Below are 20,168 nucleotides of genomic sequence, written 5' to 3' on the forward strand. Positions count from 1 at the left end.
AGCCCGATGGAGTTCTGTGGACACACACGAAGGGCTGAGTTAGGCAGAATGTACCACCAGCGAAGGCTTTCTCTTTCAGACCTCACGTAAAGTCGCAGTCCCGGTGGACTACAGATAGAGACGGACTCTTTGGAATTGTCCATATTATGGTCATGTTCGAAGCAGCCGGAGGGGGGAAATAAAAAGGGGGTAAAAAGTTTCTCCCAATTCTCCACCATTACTTTAACAAATGCTAAATTATGAATATTTTTATACTACAAAAAAATACAGCAACATGGAGAGGAGCAAAGTGGTTTAACAGCCCATAGACCTTGACCATAACGTTAGCGTCATGCTACATATGCTAACAACAAGTGCAACATCAACAAGTGAAAAAATATCCATATGGACCTGATTTTGGCTTGACTTTATTGGTGTGTGATAAATATGTTTATAGTCCACTAGAGTATATCTAAAAAGGGTATAAAAGTGTGATTCCCATAAGAGGTTTTCTTCCCACTCTGCTCGGTCACGCCACATTGTATGACGCGTTGCCGTCTGTATCTTTGCTAATGATTCAAGTCCGATAGAACCAGTCAAACCAGTCTCGTCTCGTTCTACAAGCAGCTAGATCGTACTGCATTTAGGTATTGCAAACTATTTCCGGTGGACCTTGGCCTAGTTCATGTTTGTTGTGGCAGTTAGCCCCTGTTAGGGTTTTGGAGCTAAAATTATGATCTACGCCTCTAATCCACCTGTGTTTATGCGCTCGTGGGTAGCTACAGGAAAACATTAACATTATATGATAGGCTACTATGCTAAGATAGGCTATGCCAGGCTAAAACTCTTTGATGATGACAAGTGTGTTATAAAATATGAATTCTACGAGCCCAGCTCAGTGTACAGTCAGTGTAAAGACCACTTTATACATGATGCTGGCATCGACTTGACTGGTGCTGATCAATCAGCTTTGTTCCAGACACATTTTCAGCACTGATCGAGCAACAAAAGTTCCTCCTGTCATCCTCGTTGGACTAGTAGTACGCGGCAAGGCATCGCCGAAGCAGCAAACACATTGTTGTGTTCATGTTCTTTTCGGCAGCTTGACATTTGGCATTCGGGGCAGTGACAGCAGGAGGCCTACACATAGAAACTTGCGCTCCAATGTGCTTTGATTTGGCTAAGCTTCTACATGCTGCTCTAGTCTGATCACAATCGGCCCAGCGGCTCAGGGCAAAGTCAGATTGTGCCCCTACAATCAGACCTCCCGGGTTTACATGGGATTTTGCAAATCCTGTTCTAGTGGGAGTAGGCGGGAGATTCGACTTTCCTCTTGTTCACTAAATCGCAATGATTATGATTTGAATTGGGATTAATCACAGAATATAGAGAGTGTCTTGAATAATCACACACTTGCCTTGTGAACTTGGCTTTATCATCCATCAGTTCTGCTTTATACAAAGTCTGTTATTTAGCACCAAGCTGCAGTGGTGCAACATGAACATTACTGAGCCAGCAGCTCCTCAGAAAGCCTCCACTGGGATGTAAGATTTTCCAAATATAGACCGTTTTCTTTTTGGGCAAGGTCTTATGACAAAGCAAAAACTTTTAAAGCTATGGCAAAAACCCTGCAGAAGATTTTTTTGCAGGTATTTGGTAATAATCTCAAACACATCTTTATCACTATCTTACACTTTGTTGGTTAGATCATGCAATATTGATCGAAAACAGCTGAAACTAAATGAGTAGTTTCATGTCCTGATTTTAAAGCAGTCTCCTGTAAGCCCCTCCCACCTCCTTGTCTTGCTCAACCTTCGCTGCTCAGCTGTTTCAATAAAGAGAAGAAAAAAAAGAAATTAGATCAACACTATGGCGATGAGAAGGTTAAGATTAACAAGCGATGGATACGTAGGACATCAGCAGGAGCTTTTTAGGAGCTTCTGCCGTGCTGCTAAGAATATATCGTATCGCAATACGCATCGTATCGGGCCATCTGTATCGTGACACATCTTGGGCCATCTGCATCATGACATGTATTGTATCGGATCCTCTGTTTCGTGGCACGAATCGTATCAGATCCCCTTTATTGTGACACGTATTGGGCCCTCTGTATTATGGCACGTATCGTATCAGGCCCTCTGTATTATGACGCTAATTGTATCGAGCCCTCTGTATCATGACATGCATCGAATTAGACCCTCTGCATCATGACGCGTATCGTATCGGGTCCTCTGTAACATGATATCTATCGAATCAGACTCTCTGTATCGTGACACGTATCAAATCAGACCCTCTGTATCGTGACATGTATCGAATCAGACCCTCTGTATCGTGACATGTATCGAATCAGACTCTCTGTATCGTGACACGTATCGAATCAGACCATCTGTATCGTGACATGTATCGAATCAGACCCTCTGTATCGTGACATGTATCGAATCAGACCCTCTGTATCGTGACATGCATCGAATCAGACCCTCTGTATCATGACGCGTATCGTATCAGGCCCTCTGTATTATGACGCTCATTGTATCGAGCCCTCTGTATCATGACATGCATCGAATTAGACCCTCTGCATCATGACGCGTATCGTATCGGGTCCTCTGTGACATGATATGTATCGAATCAGACTCTCTGTATCGTGACACGAATCGAATCAGACCCTCTGTATCGTGACATGTATCGAATCAGACCCTCTGTATCGTGACATGTATCAAAACAAACCCTCTGTATCGTGACATGTATCGAATCAGACCCTCTGTATCGTGACATGCATCGAATCAGACCCTCTGTATCATGACGCGTATCGTATCAGGCCCTCTGTATTATGACGCTCATTGTATCGAGCCCTCTGTATCATGACATGCATCGAATTAGACCCTCTGCATCATGACGCGTATCGTATCGGGTCCTCTGTAACATGATATCTATCGAATCAGACTCTCTGTATCGTGACACGTATCAAATCAGACCCTCTGTATCGTGACATGTATCGAATCAGACCCTCTGTATTGTGACATGTATCGAATCAGACTCTCTGTATCGTGACACGTATCGAATCAGACCATCTGTATCGTGACATGTATCGAATCAGACCCTCTGTATCGTGACAGGTATCGAATCAGACCCTCTGTATCGTGACATGTATCGAATCAGACCCTCTGTATCGTGACGTGGATCGTATCCTCTGCATCATGACATGTATCGAATCAGACCCTCTGTATCGTGACATGTATCGAATCAGACCCTCTGTATCGTGACACGTATCGTATCGGGTCCTCTGTATCATGATATGTGTCAAATCAGACCCTCTGTATCGTGACGTGGATCGTATCCTCTGCATCATGACATGTATCGAATCAGACCCTCTGTATCGTGACATGTATCGAATCAGACCCTCTGTATCGTGACATGTATCGAATCAGACCCTCTGTATCGTGACATGGATCGTATCCTCTGCATCATGACATGTATCGAATCAGACCCTCTGTATCGTGACATGTATCGAATCAGACCCTCTGTATCGTGACATGTATCGAATCAGACCCTCTGTATCGTGACATGTATCGAATCAGACCCTCTGTATCGTGACGTGGATCGTATCCTCTGCATCATGACATGTATCGAATCAGACCCTCTGTATCGTGACATGTATCGAATCAGACCCTCTGTATCGTGACACGTATCGTATCGGGTCCTCTGTATCATGATATGTGTCAAATCAGACCCTCTGTATTGTGATGCGGATCACTTCCAGGCAATATCGTACCAGACCCTCTGTATCGTGGCGCGTATCGAATCCTCTGCATCATGATATGTATCGAATCAGACCCTCTGTATCGTGACACGTATCGTATCGGGTCCTCTGTATCATGATGTGTTTCGAATCAGACCCTCGGTATCGTGATGCAGATCACTTCCAGGCACTATCATACCGGGCCATCTGTATCGTGACGCGTATCGTATCGGTCCCTCTGCATCGTCCGATTTAATGGTTTATTCTGGCCTTTTCTACTACTTTGGTGTTTCTTGTAGTATGAATCAAGAATAACTCACTTGTCTCGAAAATACCTTCAAACTGTTCAAAACGCCAGCAGCACTAATCACTCCTTTGCAACCGGAGTCTAACCGTTCGGAACCAGCCGGCTACAAGGTCACAAACGTGGCTAATCTGTAGCGCAGGTGATTTAACCACCGCCATGAACAGAGGGAGTCAATGAAGCAGCGCGCAGGTACATAGGTATTGGAACGAAGCAGCAGACCTTTACAACAGTGGGGGTTGTGAGCACTGAGCTGGAGTTTGCAACATGAAAAAAAAAGAAAAAAATATATCAATAGAAAACAGCATGGATTTGTAACTTGAGGTCATGTAATCAAGCTAAACAATGTAAATGCAAACCAAAATGCTTGATATGAACTGAATTAGTGCTCTTCGTGTTTAGTATCAAGTCAAAAACAATGCTCTATGAATATTTTTTAACGACTCACTGTTACTGTAGAATGTATCAGAGCGGGCCAGAGTGTCAAGACATCCAAAACTGTACTGTTAAGATGCCAAAACACGGTTTCCTCTTTTGACGGTGTGCGCGTTTACATAGAAACGCCATTCAAACGTGGCATGACTGTTCCCGGTGACCTCTGTCGTATAAACAAATGAAACAGCATGGGTAGGATTTGGATGAGTGTATAACATGAGTAAAAGATGAAGATAGTATACTGTATCTCTTCTCCATCTTTGATCTTGCCCCATTGCTGCCTGTGTCTGAGAGACCGCTCCATCTAAGCCAAACACAATTTAATGAGTGTTCGATTTCTGGAAGACGCAGCAAAATATTTTTTTCCCCTGTGATTTCAGATTTCAAAGGGACGAAACTTGAATGAAGATGAAAATTAAATATTAAAGCAAAAACATGTTTTTAATTATTTTTTTAACCATTGATCAATAAAAGGTGCATTGTCTTGTTCTGGCTTTGTAAGGAGTTTGATCATGTTCAGAGTGAAGACAAACTTCCTCATCAAAGACCAGGAGTGAGGGGTTTAGTGAAAAAGTGAACATCACAATTGGAGCGTTTTGCCACTCTGGTCTCACCTGCAGGTTCTCCCGGAGGTCAGTGGCCTCTCTCAGCAGCGGGGAGGCCATCCTGAAGACCTCGTCCACCGGCCGGACCCCCAGGTCCCTCAGGGCGGTGTACTCGCGGCCTTTCCGGGCCTTGCGCACAGACAGCCCGCGCTTGTGAGGCTTGCCCCCCCCTCGCCGGTTGGTCAGGGCAGCGTGCACGAAGAGGCGGGCGTGGGGCAGCTCCTCGCCGGTCAGCGACTGCAGAGGCACGTGTCTGTACCCGGGCAGCAGGCACTCCAGAGGGAGGGTGTACTGGCCTGGGGACAGGAGGAAGAGGGTGTTAGGACTGCATGGGGCTGGTACTTACAAGGGCAAGAGTTGATTTGCAGACAATGAAAAAGGGAGGGAGCGTGTACATTTTTTCAGTCAATATTACAATAACGATTTTCAGCAACCAATCATTTTTTGTTGCATATAACTAAAATGTAAACTTAGATAATGTTATTGCTCCTGAAATATTTACAACTTTTGGTATGCACTTAGGCCTACTAACAATCTCCTTTTTAGTCCCTGATAATCCTTTATCCTTTACCACATGATCTTACTCTGAAATATCCTCATTTTCATCTCTGTGGATCCAGTCGGAGGTTAGTGTGTATTTTATTGTCACAATGGGAGTTTCTGTGAGCAGTGCAGGGGGAGCATGTAGTAGCGCGGCCCAGGACTCTGAATAGAATGATTAGCGGAGGCGGCTAAACCCAATGCTAATAGAGAAAAAAAGTGTAGTCCTTCACAGTGGCTGCATTTGAACCTCTTCATGAAGTTTGCAGACGACACAACAGTGGTGGGCTTCATCAGCAACAGAGACGAGTCAAACTACAGGAGTGAGTGAGCAGTCTGACCATGTGGAGCACACAAAACAATCTCGCTCTAAATGTGGAGAAGACAAAAGAGATTGTTGTGGACTTTGGAAGAATGCGGGTCCAGCATGTTCCTCTAACAATCAGTGCTGCAGTGGAGAGGGTGACCAGCACTAAGTTCCTGGGTGTGCACATCACAGAGAAGCTCTCCTGGACCATGCACACTACATCACTGGTCAAGAAAAGTAATCAGCGTCTCTACTTTCTCTGCAAGCTGAGAAGAGCCCTAGTCTCCGCTATGTGCAACTTCTGCAGAGGGACTATAGAGAGCATCCTGACCAGCTCCATCACTGTGAGGTTCTTCTACAGAGGGACTATAGAGAGCATCCTGACCATCACTGTGAGGTTCTTCTACAGAGGGACTATAGAGAGCACCCTGACCAGCTCCATCACTGTGGTTCTTCTACAGAGGGACTATAGAGAGCATCCTGACCAGCTCCATCACTGTGTGGTTCTTCTACAGAGGGACTATAGAGAGCATCCTGACCATCACTGTGTAGTTCTTCTACAGAGGGACTATAGAGAGCATCCTGACCATCACTGTGTGGTTCTTCTACAGAGGGACTATAGAGAGCATCCTGATCAGCTCCATCACTGTGTGGTTCTTCTACAGAGGGACTATAGAGAGCATCCTGATCAGCTCCATCACTGTGTGACACGGCGCCAGCACTGCCTCCTGCCGAAGGAGCCTCCAGCGCATCGTGAGATCAGCAGAGAAGATCTGTGGAGCCCCTCTCCCCTCTATAAAGGAGATCTACTTCACCCGTCTCACCCGCAAAGGTGACCCTATGCACCCATCACACAGTTTCTTCAAAGTAATGCCTTAAGGGAGGAGACTGTGGAATCCACGAGCTAGGTCCAGTTGACTGAAGAACAGTTTCATACACCAGGCTGTCAGGAAGCTGAACTCCCTCTCTTCCCTGCCCTCCCTGTGCGTCCACCCCTCACCCCCCACCCCCTACTCCTGGAAATTGCCCCGCTAGCATTAGCTAGTGCTAACAACAGGTCCCATGTATGATGGCCGCTGATATGGTTTTTTTATGTGTTTTTAATATGCTAACATGCTTATGATTAGCATGCTAATGCTAACATTGTCTCAAATGACCTGAAATTCATTATGTTTTTTTGTGACCATTTTGATGAAAATGTGTGATATGCTAATGTTAGCTTAGCGTCAGCTTTACCTTATATACCTATATTACCTTATTTGGGCGTTTTCTAAAAAACTACTGTTGGTCCATGCAGGCCACGGGTCCTGTTTTGGATTCCAACTCTGTGGATGGTGAGCTACAAATCAAGTGTTAAAGTCGACCTCTGTGCCCATAGTAAGAGGCTTGGCAGACTCTCCCCTCTTTTTCTCCACCGTCTCGAACCGAGCCATTCAATAAACTCAATTCAAACAATATGAACAGTTTAAGCGTTTGTACATTTCCTTAATACAGACAATTTGCGCTCGTACATTTGTTGCCCACAAACCGTTTGGTTGCGACGGATTATGGGGTTTTTCTTTGGTTATTGCTGTTTGCCGGGTTGAACCAAATTTGGAGTTGAACCATATTTGAATCTTGTTGACTTGTTGAATGTGCACTTTGTTAAATAGTGGAACCTTCAATCTGCAGTGTTGTAAATATTTTGTTTATTTTCACTTTATTTATTCAATATTTTTTCACTTTAAAAATGACATCAGTGTTTCATTGTCTTTATTTCCTACCCTTCCCTCCAGTAGCCGTTCATAGTCTTTTGATATTTGCCTACGAGACTTTATGTATCGTATTGGTCAAAATTGCGTGCCTCAGTCATTTTGTAATATCGCAATAGATTTATGTGGTTCAGCCCTAATAGTGACCCAAATAAAACTTGTGGCGCTCTTAGCAAAGTTGTGAGCAGTGTAAGCAGAGGCGCGTTTTTTACTGAGCCAACAAACACAGCTGTAATTAAAACTATGCTTGTGTTTGACTGTATTTATTGGTGCTTTAAACAAAGAGATGACTTTTCTCTTGCTGACGCCGTGTGACCCACCAATAAACTCGTCTCCGATGAAGTGGTCGTCCAGCGCCACGAAGCGCACCATGGCCAGCTCGGGCAGGTTGATCTGGAACTCGAAGCTCTCGTCGAAGATGGGGTTGTCTCCGTTCTGCGTCACCGTCCTGGTCCTCCTCTCGGCGCAGTCCGCTGGGATCCCGTGGACCTCCACGAACACATACGGGTCCACCACGTCGCCTTTGGCCCCCGAGCCTTTGGGCTTGGGCAGGTTCTGACCGCTGATCACCTGGACACAAACGCACAGTGTGTTACAAAATACACCTGGGTGAGGGCCACAAAAGGCTCTGGAATTGGGGAACATTTAGAGGCAAAAACAGGTGCAGGCAAGAAGACGTTTATCGGGACAGGTGCTAAATAATGTGTGCGAGCTGGAATATAGCATATGGCCATTTGTGGGCAGCTAAATTACCGTCTGAAATGGCCTGTATTACAGTTTTAGAGCCTCAGTTCTGATGTGGAAATGAGAGAATGTTGTGTCAGGGGAAAAATGCACACATGAAGTTTTGCAAGTGCTCCTCGTTTAGCACATGAGCTAAAGCTTGGTAAATAAGATAAGCCTCACAATGAAGACATGAACTTGCTCTTAAGAAACACAGGGTGTGCAAAATGACAAACTTTGTATTAAAAAAAATACAATTCTTTCATTTGGCTTATCCTTGTAAAATGATTTTATATTTATCAAATGAACAAGTACAGATCCTCACAATCTTCACAGAAGTGCAGTGCAATATTAAATCACAAACGGCAAAAGTCTGAGCTTATTTCATTCCAACAAACAGAGGAACGAGGAGAAACTTTGATATTCAAAACCAAATTACACAACTTTAGCAAAAACATTGTGTACAATTTAAGTTTTTTGCATTTTCAACAAACTTCAGCGGTAAAAATAGTCGAGCAACGTTTTTATTTTCCAAAAGATGCAGATCCAATGCTGGCTTGAAATCAATAAAAGGTTTTAAAGTGATATATGTATTTTACAAAAGTAATAGATTGCATATAAGTGAAGTAACATAAGTAATATTGATGATCTCTCTTTGCTGATTTTGGAAACTAATTTTGAGCCATCACTTTGACCAATGAGAGACAAGCTTTCTTATGAACTGGCCTGTCAGGTCCAATCAGGAGAGAGGGGGCGGGACTTGATGGTTTACTTTTGAACAATGTCCCTCACTGCAGTCTCGTAGACTTTAATGCTTAATAACTTCGAGCAGCATAATAAGCCTTTAACCCTCACGGTTGGGGTTTTGTGCCTTATTAGATTATCTCTAAACGACTATACGTGATCCCACTGTGTTTGCCAGTTACAGAAGTTAAATCGATTGTTCTGTAGTACATGAAGGACATTGCCGTGTGCGCCCGTACCTTGATGTGTAGAAGCTGTGGAGACACCCCTGGCACGGAGTCCCTGGTGTCCCCGCTGAAGTAGGACACCTCCTGCCTCATGATGGCCGGCCGGAGGACGTACCCACAGTTGCCGTTCTGCCTGAACCACGCCGCGGTGAGGTCCATCATCAGCCCTGCGGTCTGGAAGTTCATGGACACCAGCTGACAGCCGCACTTCCACAGGTCCAGCGGGTTCATGTTGCTGCTGTCCACGCGCATGGGGCTGGGGTACACCCGCGTCAGAAAGTGCTTGTTGTGGTTGACGAACTCCCCCGGGTGCTCTCCTGCCAGCCTCAACGCCAGCGCTTCGTGCAGCGAGCACATCTCCCACGGCTTCTGCATCTTGGTCGATGTCTGAAAGTCCACAAAGCGGACGGAGGAGCACAGCGTCACCAGGTCCGACAGCTCCTTCAGGAGTTTGAACTTCTTGGGCGGAGCTTTTTGTGGACTATTCTGTGCGGAAACGTTTAGCGTGGCGTTTCTGTGCTCCTTGTCGCCGCCGTTGGCCGCTTTCATCTTCCTCACCATGTCCGCCCCCTCGTCCTCCTCGCTCACCTCTCCCTCCTCTGTCCCAGAGCCCAGCTTTTTGCCCTTAAGTAAAATCCGATGTTTTAAGGCCTGCGGCGAAGGTAAGTACGGCTCTCCCTCCCTGGGCTCGTCCTGGTACAGCTTATCTCCCAATATCCTCCATAGGTGCTGGAGCATGACCCTCTGCTGCCGCAGCGAGCAGTGGTTCTCCAAGCACAGGATGAGCGGGTAATCCGAGGCCACGAAGGCAAACCTCCCGATGGCTTCCAGTACGCAGTGGAACACCAGTGGGGGAGACGGGGTGTGTCCCGCACAGACAATAGGCTCATCATCCTCACCGTCCCACACGTCCACCTGGAGGGAGAAGACATTCTTTTAAGAAAACATAAAGGATAATTTGGCCTATGGGCTTTCATCAACCGGACAGCTCAAGGACAAAGGAAATGAAGAGCAGCCAATTCTGGCACTAGTTACGGTCTTACACAAATGTACAGCTTTACTCTGAAGGTGGAGTTCCCGGTAGTCTTCAAACTTTCCTTTTTGCTTTTTTAATAATAATAAAGCATACATTTTATATAACGCTTTTCTGGACACTCAAAGATGTCCTGGTGTTCCCAAACAGTCACCACTCGGCCCATCCCTGCTCAGCCTCTGAGATTGGGCTTTCTTAAGGTGGATGACTGCAGATGGCCATATTCTTTTCTTTTGGTATAAAATACTACTGATCACCCTCCAATAATACGTTAAAAAATATAATTATTAAGATTATTATTTCAAAAAATTATTTTTATGAAATACACTTGAAAAAAAGGAAACATTTAAATATCATTGTAAAAGCGAATTAATTACAAAGTTATGAACTAATATCGGAATTCTTCCTAAAGCAGCTGGAGCCGTTTTCTCTCCTTCGCCATCAACACTTTCCCTTCAAGGCCAAGCCACGGCGCTAAACCAGATACGGACTGAGCTCACTGGCTCATATTTTGCATAAAACTGACTTTCAGACTGTAAACAACTGCACACACAAATCCCCTCCCTAACCACTCCTCCGTTGTTCTGCGTCTGCCTCAGCACATTTCCTCAGCCCCACCCCCAGGTCACTGGCTGGTCATCCTTTCTGTCCCCAAGAAAAAATTCCAACACATGACCTCGTGTACTGTGTATTTCCCATGTCTTGATGTTTTTATGTATGTGCTTTGCCTTGACTTAACCTGATCGTAATTTTGCATATCTTCTTCTGTAAGGTGCATTGAGTTGCCCTGTGTACGAAATGCGCGGTATAAATAAACATGCCTTGCTTTTATCGCTATGACAATGGTCGTCATATTTTATTGCTTTGCAGACCCATTCCATTCCAAGCAAACAGAATTGCTGTTTGGGATAAACAAAGGTGTTGGATCTTGTTCTTGATCATTGCTCTCAATCATGTTCTTTAAAATTCTATTCACTGTCCCTGATACAGGCAGGTACAGCCTCTATATAAGCCAAAGTGTAAATGCTAATAAATAATAATAATACTTTGAGCCTTCAGTAAGCGATCAGACTTAATCACATTAGATAAAGAGAGAAATGAATCCTTCCTGAACCCACAGTGAATACCCTCAGTAAGAATGTAAGTGCCTCTGCACCGTACCTCCACACAGCGGCAGCCCATGCGCAGCGCCCGGATGTAGCCTGAGAGGTCGGACGGTCCGCGGTACTGGTCTTCGATGAGGTAGGTGTTGTGTGACGCACTGATGAAGTAGTGCGACAGCGGCTGGCTCATGTCCTGGCACACGATCTTGTGGTCGCGGTCGAACACGTGGCACTCGGCCGAGGTCAGGTAGCCGCTGAAGCCGTCCAGGGAGAGGAAGCCCTGCTGCCGGCCCTGCGCCGAGGGCTCGTGGGTCTGGATCAGCTTCAGGGCCGTGTCCTCGCTCACCTGCGGGGCAGAGCGGAGAGCGAGAGGGGAGAACTTAAATCCAACGGGAACAGCCAAGCCTATAAAGAGCTAACACACCCGTTTAAAATGTACACTTGATTGTCTGATGAAAGGACATTTTAAAGCCAAAGAATTCTCTCATTTTGTAATAAACCATGATATAGTCAATAAGTCCTGGACATAAACAGTTACGCCCTGCCAGCAATCAGATACCCTGCAGGAATAATAAACTGGCCAAAGGACGAGATACAGACCACAGATGTTAAGACACGAAAGCTTCTAACCATGCACCCCAAATCCAGCGCTCTGAGACTGTACGCTAGCCGTAAGGAAGGAGGCCGAGGACTAGTGAGCGTGAGAGCCACTATCCAGGATGAAACATCCAAGATCCATAAGTACATCAAGGACAAGGCTCCGACAGATGACGTGCTCAGTGAATGTCTCAGACAATGGGGAACAGAAGATGAGGTGCTGGAGGTCCCGTCATGGGAGGACAAGCCCCTACATGGGATGTACCACCGAAACATAACTGAAGAAATCCTACCAATGGCTGGACAAAGCAGGACTTAAGAACAGCACAGAGGCTCATCATGGCTGCACAGGAACAATAGAGGCCCAGATCTTCCACACCAGAAAGACCCCAGGTCTCGGCCCCTGAGACAATCCAGCACATAACTGCAGGGTGTAAGATGCTGCAGAGAAAGCTTACATGGACGCCATGACCAAGTGGCTGGTATAGTGTACAGGAACATCTGTGCAGAGTATGGGCTGGAAACCCCAAGGACTAGAGGATTTGACAGATTGTATTTCAACTACGGCGCTCAATTTCAGACCGAGCAATTCAATATAATTCAATATTTTCAAAATCGGGAAAACCGCTTAGGGGACATTCAAAACTGTGCTGTTTTTACCCACATGAGCCATGCCCTGCTCGGCCTCCAGGAACTTCATCAGATCTTTGGTGTCCAGGTACTCCTTGTTGCTGGAGAACTGCACCAGCATGAAGTAGATCTCGGGGCGTGTGCAGAAGTCGTGGAACACCTGGATGAAGTCCTGTTTGGTGACGCGCTCGTTTCGGATTGCTCGGCCCGTCCTCCTGCCCTCCACCTGCGGGGACGAAGACAGAACAGTGTGGGCCATAGTGAAGATGTTGTGAAACAGTAATAAATGGATACAAAAATGGAACTATTTCTAAATGTGATGCCTTTAGTCCACTGTTTGTCAACGGAAACCCTAACCCTAAACCAAAAGGTAATAGTTAAAGGGATATTTCAGGATTTTTGACACGTTATCCAGAGTGTTGTTGATTACTGGAGATATTTTTTTCTTCTTTGTTCTTTTCTTTGAAGAGCTTAGTGGCACTAGGCTAGTGCATTTCTATGGTATCAGCTAGCCTGCATTAAAAACAGCTCCACAGTGCAGCTGAGACAAATCACTTATAACACATATATAAATGTTTGTGTCGATAGAATCATTTGAACCATTTTGCATTTAAAATACCTTATATTTGAGCAGCATCAGCTTCGTGGTTGTATAAGCTACGCAGCGGCGGAGTGATCTGCTAGAAAACAGTCCCTCAAAATGCGATCATTCATGTGATGCAAGGTCAGTAATAATAAACATGATTCTATTAACACAGACATTTAGTCTGGTGTTATAGTGATTTGCCTCAGGTGCACTGTGGAGCGGGCTAGCTGATACCATAGAAATGCACTAGCCTTGCACTAGCCTAGCGCCAGTAAACTCTTCAAACTGCATGAATTTAAGAAAAAAATATCTCCAAAAATCAGCAACACTCTGGATTACTAGGAAATGTGGCCCTATGTCAAAAATCCTGAAATATCCCTTAAGTAGATGCAGTATCGATCAAAAGTTTAGAAACCCTTTTTATGCTTTGGCTTTTCTTTATTTTCAACACTAAACACATTACACGACTCCTAGTGAAGACATTAAACATGGAATTATGTAGGAAACAAAACCATTTCTATGATGACATCGTGGATCACTGAGAAAATGTCAAAAGTGTAAAGCAGTAATCAAAGTAAAGGGTGGCAAATTTGAAGAATAAATTTCAACGTTCTTGTTTAAAACATAATTCCATATGAGTTCATTCCTTCAGTGAGCTTCTACAATAAGTATTGTAATGTGGATAAAGATGGAAGGTCGTATGAAGCTTTTGACTGACGGATTCCACCACAGCTAGTAGAAGCGTCCTGATTGTAAACAGGGCTTCTCTTACCCCCTCCCCCCTCCTCATCCTCTGATCATCGCTGTGAGGTTGTTTATTATCAGCGCACATTGGTTCATCAACATGCTTTCTGTGTTCATAGCGCTATTTAATTGGGGAAAAAAGATAACGCTCCAATGACATCGCTGTCACTGCTCAGACTGAAGTGACTTTCTAAAGTGTTTGTCTCGTCCTGTCAAGAAAAACTCATGAATATCAAGTTTTTAGCTCGTCACTTTTACATTATCGTGTTGAAAAAGAAGGGGAGTCAGTGACATGATTTAGTCTTTGTCTTAGTTGAAGTAAACAACATTGGTTTTACCGTCCAGGGAGAGGCTTTGAGGAGGTCTTTCTCATTTGAGTGACACTTTACAAGTTTCTGTGATTGGATGAATACAAAGCTCTGCAGAGAAATGATTGACTGGGAGCAAGCAGCGCCCGCAACACTCCTGCTTATTAACAGAGAGTAGGAGTGGCTGGTTGGCCGAGCTGGAGGGCACAGTGCCAGGTCTGAGGTGTTAGGGAGCAGGACGGTCGCCTTACCTCGACCTCTCCTCCGTTGGTCAGAGTGCCCGCTCCACTCCGGTCCCTTGCTCTCTGGATCTCCCTGAAGCGCTGCTCCAGCTTGGTGCTGCCCGCCCCGGGGTTGACTCCTTGGATGAGGCGGACAGCGGACAGCAGCCTGAGGCCCTGGTCGTCCTCCTCCAGCCGCTCGGCTTCCTCCGCTGACGTGAACATGTGCTGCAGCCAGCCCAGGCGCAGCGAGTCCTGAGAGTGAGCCAGCATGTCCAGAGCCTGGCGCCCGTACTGCAGCAGGTACCTGGAACCATAGACGCGGCCTGTCAACGTCTGCCATGGGGGGAACAGGTGCATCGCAAACCATCGCTGGGTAGTTCAAGGGGAGTTCAAGTGCTTTGGTTGTTTTGTCTCATTCCTAACTTTCCTAACACACAAGGATGTTTTTTTTCACAACTTTCAGGGTCACTTTTTCAGGATCACTGCAACAATAAAAAAAAGAGCATAATAACTAAACAGTGTTGCTTCACACATGACCTACATTCACAATTCAGGAGGGAAAAAAAGCTTCATTCCACTACCTAAGAACGCTTAATCAGGCTGAATATTTAATGAATAAAGAAGTCACAAGGGGCATGATACACGGCCACCAGATGGATTTTAAATATGCCGCCGTACGAAAAAGAAATAACTGGATAACGGGACAGCCACGCACATTAGATGCTCTGGGATGAAAGGAACCGGCGAACAGAGGAACATACGCCATGTGTCTCCACATGTATCATCAATACGCCGTGCACAAGCCTTCTGAAGGACTGAAGCCGTTTGATGGACGGCTGCTGTGAACCGCTCCAGTTCAATGGAATACAGCCCGAAGCCAAGGCCCAAATGTCGTAGATACTTTCTTTATATAAGGCCATACACCAGGGGTCGGCAAGTTACACTTTTTCTTTAGAGGCACAACTCTCATCTGCACAGGCACAGCTCAGTCTATGTACTCGCCTGGTCACGTGCAGTATCTATTCTGCCCAGTACATACTAAGGTTTCCACTTAGGACTGCAGTTGTTGTGGCCAGTGCTCCCACAGATGTGCACGCTGGAACACACGTTACTGAAGGAACAACAGGACGAAACAAAACGTTTTGGAAGCTGCGATGAGAACAATGAGCACAAATGCTGCCTTTTGGTGGGGTTTATGGAATCATTCAGAGGTGCCAAGGCAAATACGAGAGGAAAGACGCAGCTAAAAGACGAGCTATGAAGGTAAGCTACATGCTAATGTTATGCTAGTGCAGCAGCCTGGACTTGCCACTAGATGGCGCCAGCCCTACATTATAAATAGCCACTGCTTTAGCTTACCCCACCTCTGCTTTCACTGTTACCGCCCCCACACAAGCCGCCTCGCTTGTCACGGAGCGTTAGGAAATCAGTGCATTGTCTTGATTGTAACTGCTGTTTAAAATGAGTTCCTTATCAGGCGACTGTATTACTTTTAGCTGCCGACACCGCGGTGCATAGATGGCCGGCTATGGCAGCCGATGGCCTGGCTTTTGTCCTCCGTGTGGGTTCCTCCTGTTGTTTGTGTCCTGGCAGTGCGTGCAATCTCCCTTTGTTTTCTGTATACTAATGGACAGCTTCTGCTCACTCCTCCCCGTTTACCATAATGTCTACGGTCGTGGGGGAATTCATGGCGGATTTACAGACTCCCCCAGCTCTGACGAAGCATGTTCCTAAAAAGGGCATAAGGGCGGGATCTTCACCGTAGACTCGGCCCTTGCGTGACGTGCAGCTCCAATGCTAACAGTCCGACCCTCATTAAGTACAAGATTTCTAAAATTCTTCTAACGAAAACCAGCCTGGTTTCTTAAATTGTGACTAAGCCAGCGTTATCTCAGGAGGAATATCTAGCCTAGTCTAGTGTTGAAAAAATTGAAACCAGGCGTTAAAGTTGTTTTTAAGGTGTCTAAACTCCAATGCTTTTCAATGGGGCACTAGCGGCGATACGGAGGTACTACAGCAATGGCGGCCCCCAGTGTCGTGGTCATAAAGCAGAGCAGCCAGCGGCCATTGGCGGGCACTCAGCCCGGATGTTTCTCCCATCTACTGAAGTGAGAAGATCAGTTTACCGAAACACCTGCAGTTATAGATGAACAGACTGACCGAGGAACATATTTGTCATCGGCCTCTGGTGCAGCAGCCAGCGCCAAACATACGGGCGTCTTTAATCAGCCAGATGACACCCAGGCATCACAAACCCACGCGCCTCGCTGCAGCGCCAAGGGAGAGGACGTGGCCAGTGAGTCAGTTGGTCAGATACAAGTCTTACATCGCAAACATTCCACATCTGCTGAGTCACTAACCACGCAGGCTAAATATGAGAACAAGTTTCCCCTCTACGACGCCGTTAAGGATGAAATTCACATCGAAATGTGGGAGGAAAAAGACCGTTTCTGAACAGCTTGATGGTTTTGTGCAAAATGAAAATTCTCTTAGTTCTATCCACCACAAAGTATGACAAACATGTCTACAATTATCTCCCAGCTACAGATAAACCCAAGACCTATTTCCTAAGTTCTCGTGGGAAAGGGTGTAAATGCTTTTATGCGCCCTCTTACCTGAGTCCCGTGACCCAGATGTTGGCCGCCTCAGCGGAGTGAGCCACCAGGTCCAGGCTGTCGTACAGCTCTCCGTAGATGATGGAGAAGGCGCAGTCCTCGGAGATCTGCTCGTACACGGCGCTGGAGCGGAACGTGTCGGTGTTGCGGCCCGTGCGCACCTGCCAGGACACAAGAGGGAGGAGCGGCGTGGACGAGTTACACCTCGGCTGGCCAGACACTTGTCTTTCATATCTGCATGTCGGACAGGAGGAGAACGGCCCTCACACTTGTCCTCTGAGTCAGATAAAGCGACATGAACCGTCTGGGTTGTTAATTGTGTCTGTCAGATTCTGAGCCTGGAATAACACGCATTTTAACACTTTTTTGTACAAACTGTGACTTTTTGTTCATCCAGCCTTGTCCAAGTCCAATGATGTTAATAATCTGGGTATTTTGGGGAAACATTTGTGTCTTTATAAAGTACGGGAGGTTGGGGGTGGGAGTAGGGATGGGTATCGTTAAGGATTAATCGATACTACTACTCTTATTGATACTCCTTATCGATCCGGTACTTTAACGGTACTCTTACGGGTACTTTAAAAGGAAAAAAAAGTTAGATAGAGGCTACTGTATACGTAGACATTAATCCTGGGCCTATACAGTATTTATGTTTTATTACTCTACATATTATTTCCAGTTTGCGCATACACTTAATATATGGGAGTTAAAATACTTCACTTTCTTTACTTTGTTTCATTATTATTATTATTATCTGGTAAATCACGGCTGTTAGGTTTGGCTGTAGCTCTGGGGACTGAGTCCAAATGAAAATATAGTGCAGTAAAATAATGAACTAGACACACTCAGCGTGTGTCCAGTAGGTCGATACCGCCTCACACTGACGTGCACGTGAGAGCGTGCATGCGTGTGCATGTACACACTGCTGTGTGCGCAGTTTGTGGAAAAACAAACTCCACCCGAAACTGTTCAGTTCGAGTTTTTGTGAAAGAAGAAAAGTGCGCGTGGCTCGTCTGTTTGTTCAATCCGTAGTCGTTATGTTTTTTACAGCGGGTTAGCGGCAGCAGCTCAGGGGTTTCTGAGTAGAATAAGCACGTTATAAATGTCTATCACAGCATGTCTTTCCCACGCACACCTGTCTCACCGCACACGGCTGTAGAGGGGAGACACGGCAGTGCCAGAGTGCGGGGACGGGCCGATACGTGCGCTCTCGTGCGGGGCAGCAGGATGAACAGATCCAATGCAGCGAACGCATCCATGAGAGCGGAGAGAGACTTCTTTAGTGATTATCTGAGCGAGTGTGATCAGCGCAGCAATGCAGCGGCCCCGTTCAGAAGACCGTTAAGGCTGAAGCTTATCGGTCCGAGTGGACCGGCACACGTGGGCCCCGGGGCCATTATAATACCGGGGTTTGATACCCATCCCTGTTGTGGCGTGGTTCCCACACACAGAGAGAAGTAGATAAAATCCCTTCTTGGATCTTCTCCCCAGCATCCTCCCTCTCCCTGACCGCTGTGTGACCGGCATGTTATGCTCACGTCACCACAGAGCTCTGTCTCCTGATTGTTCAACGCGCCACGAATTGACCAGAAAGTTTAGATTGTACAACTTCAAACGCCCCGTCGCCCCATGTTGTCGTTCAAATCGCCCTAATCGTCTCGCTCTACTCTCACCCGTCGCACCACCGAGCTTTTGTTCACTCCTGATGGCGTCTTTCATAGGCATAACATGTAAATCACTCGCCCTGACGCCCAAGTAACAGAGCCAGACTACACTTCCCCTGTTGGAACCCAGAGCATTTCCGTAAGTGCTCGTGCTGACCTCTCGAACGGTGTCCAGGCTGATCCGCGCCTTGTCCGACTCCTTCTTGGACGGCTCCCAGCACAGGGCGGTCAGCCCGGAGTCCAGCAGGAAGTATCGGTGGTACACCCGCGAGCTGGGACGCACCTTCTTCAGCTCGGTGCCCTCCACCTGCGCAGACAACACCACACGGACAGGCTTCATTTCAGCATTCAAACCAAACCATCATCCCTCCCGTCACCACATTAGGTAATTAACCCAACATGTCGATTACCAGTACACCAATAAATGAAGATTATCCGGTCATTTTAAACTGAATTTTTGAAAACTCTCCGTCCAGTCACAGATTTCTTAAAGCGTGATACAAAGTAAGCATTCATTTATGACCAAATAAATGACCTGGTATGACCAAATGTATGTGTAGAATAACAGGAAAAGTCCTTCTGTCTGATCACACCTGGCTAATACTGTATTATATCAGGCAGATGATTGTACAAGTCAGTAAACGGTGGTACATGTACTTGGGCTGGGTACTCAGGGTCTTCTGAAACTTGTGCTTTAGTAGTGCATTTAAGTATATTTAGTATATTTATAGATTTTCCTTCATGTCCTAATGTGTAGAATGAGCCCAGACCTGTTCACCACAACTGCCTCTAAAATCCTGCACTGTCACTCAAAACGTTGTTACTTCGGGTCCGAAGTGCCGTCATGCACGAGCTTAATATAGAAGCTGCAGTTACGCACAAGACCTGAGGTGGCAGTAGTGAGCATAAAATTACCAACTTGCATCTAGTTCCTTTAAAATAATACATTTTAAAGCAGTACTAAGTAACTTGTTTACCTTAATCAATCCGTTTCGTAGTCCCTGTGGGGATAATACAAGTGTTTATGGGATGATTGGAGGGTCTTTCATCTCCCCCTGGTGTCTCTGACCAGAAAACCGTGTTTGCAACTTGACTGCCCCCGGTGCGGAGAAAGCAATACACACTAATGTAATCATGAAGAAGAAGCTAACAGGCTAACGGGCAAATCTAACTGCGGGCTAACGTCACTTTAAGCAGTATTTACAGCCAGGTTTGAGTGAAAAAAAATATTTCCATTGTATAATTGGATGCACAGTAACCCTCTCTGCCTTCGCCTTTCCTGTCGGCGTAGTATTTACTCTCCAAGACAATTA

General features: G+C 46.0%; 1 protein-coding gene across 1 annotated transcript in view; it reads right to left on the reverse strand.

The window, feature by feature from the left end:
* The window catches only part of LOC306973437 (inactive phospholipase C-like protein 2), a gene marked incomplete at its 3' end in the record, with an annotated part of 73,022 nt that overhangs the window by 21,494 nt on the left and 31,360 nt on the right, over positions 1 to 20,168 (reverse strand). The window contains exons 3-11 of the mRNA XM_079570360.1: positions 19,013 to 19,162; positions 17,192 to 17,352; positions 14,604 to 14,880; positions 12,749 to 12,940; positions 11,546 to 11,833; positions 9,364 to 10,266; positions 7,978 to 8,227; positions 5,069 to 5,355; positions 1 to 14 (exon numbers count right to left, since the gene is read on the reverse strand). The exon at positions 1 to 14 is cut by the window's left edge and continues 190 nt beyond it. Coding sequence (XP_079426486.1) covers positions 1 to 14; positions 5,069 to 5,355; positions 7,978 to 8,227; positions 9,364 to 10,266; positions 11,546 to 11,833; positions 12,749 to 12,940; positions 14,604 to 14,880; positions 17,192 to 17,352; positions 19,013 to 19,162 — 2,522 coding nt within the window. The remainder of the gene's footprint in view (positions 15 to 5,068; positions 5,356 to 7,977; positions 8,228 to 9,363; positions 10,267 to 11,545; positions 11,834 to 12,748; positions 12,941 to 14,603; positions 14,881 to 17,191; positions 17,353 to 19,012; positions 19,163 to 20,168) is intronic.

This window comes from Gobius niger, assembly GCF_951799975.1.
Source record: "Gobius niger genome assembly, chromosome: 14".
NCBI lineage: Eukaryota > Metazoa > Chordata > Actinopteri > Gobiiformes > Gobiidae > Gobius > Gobius niger.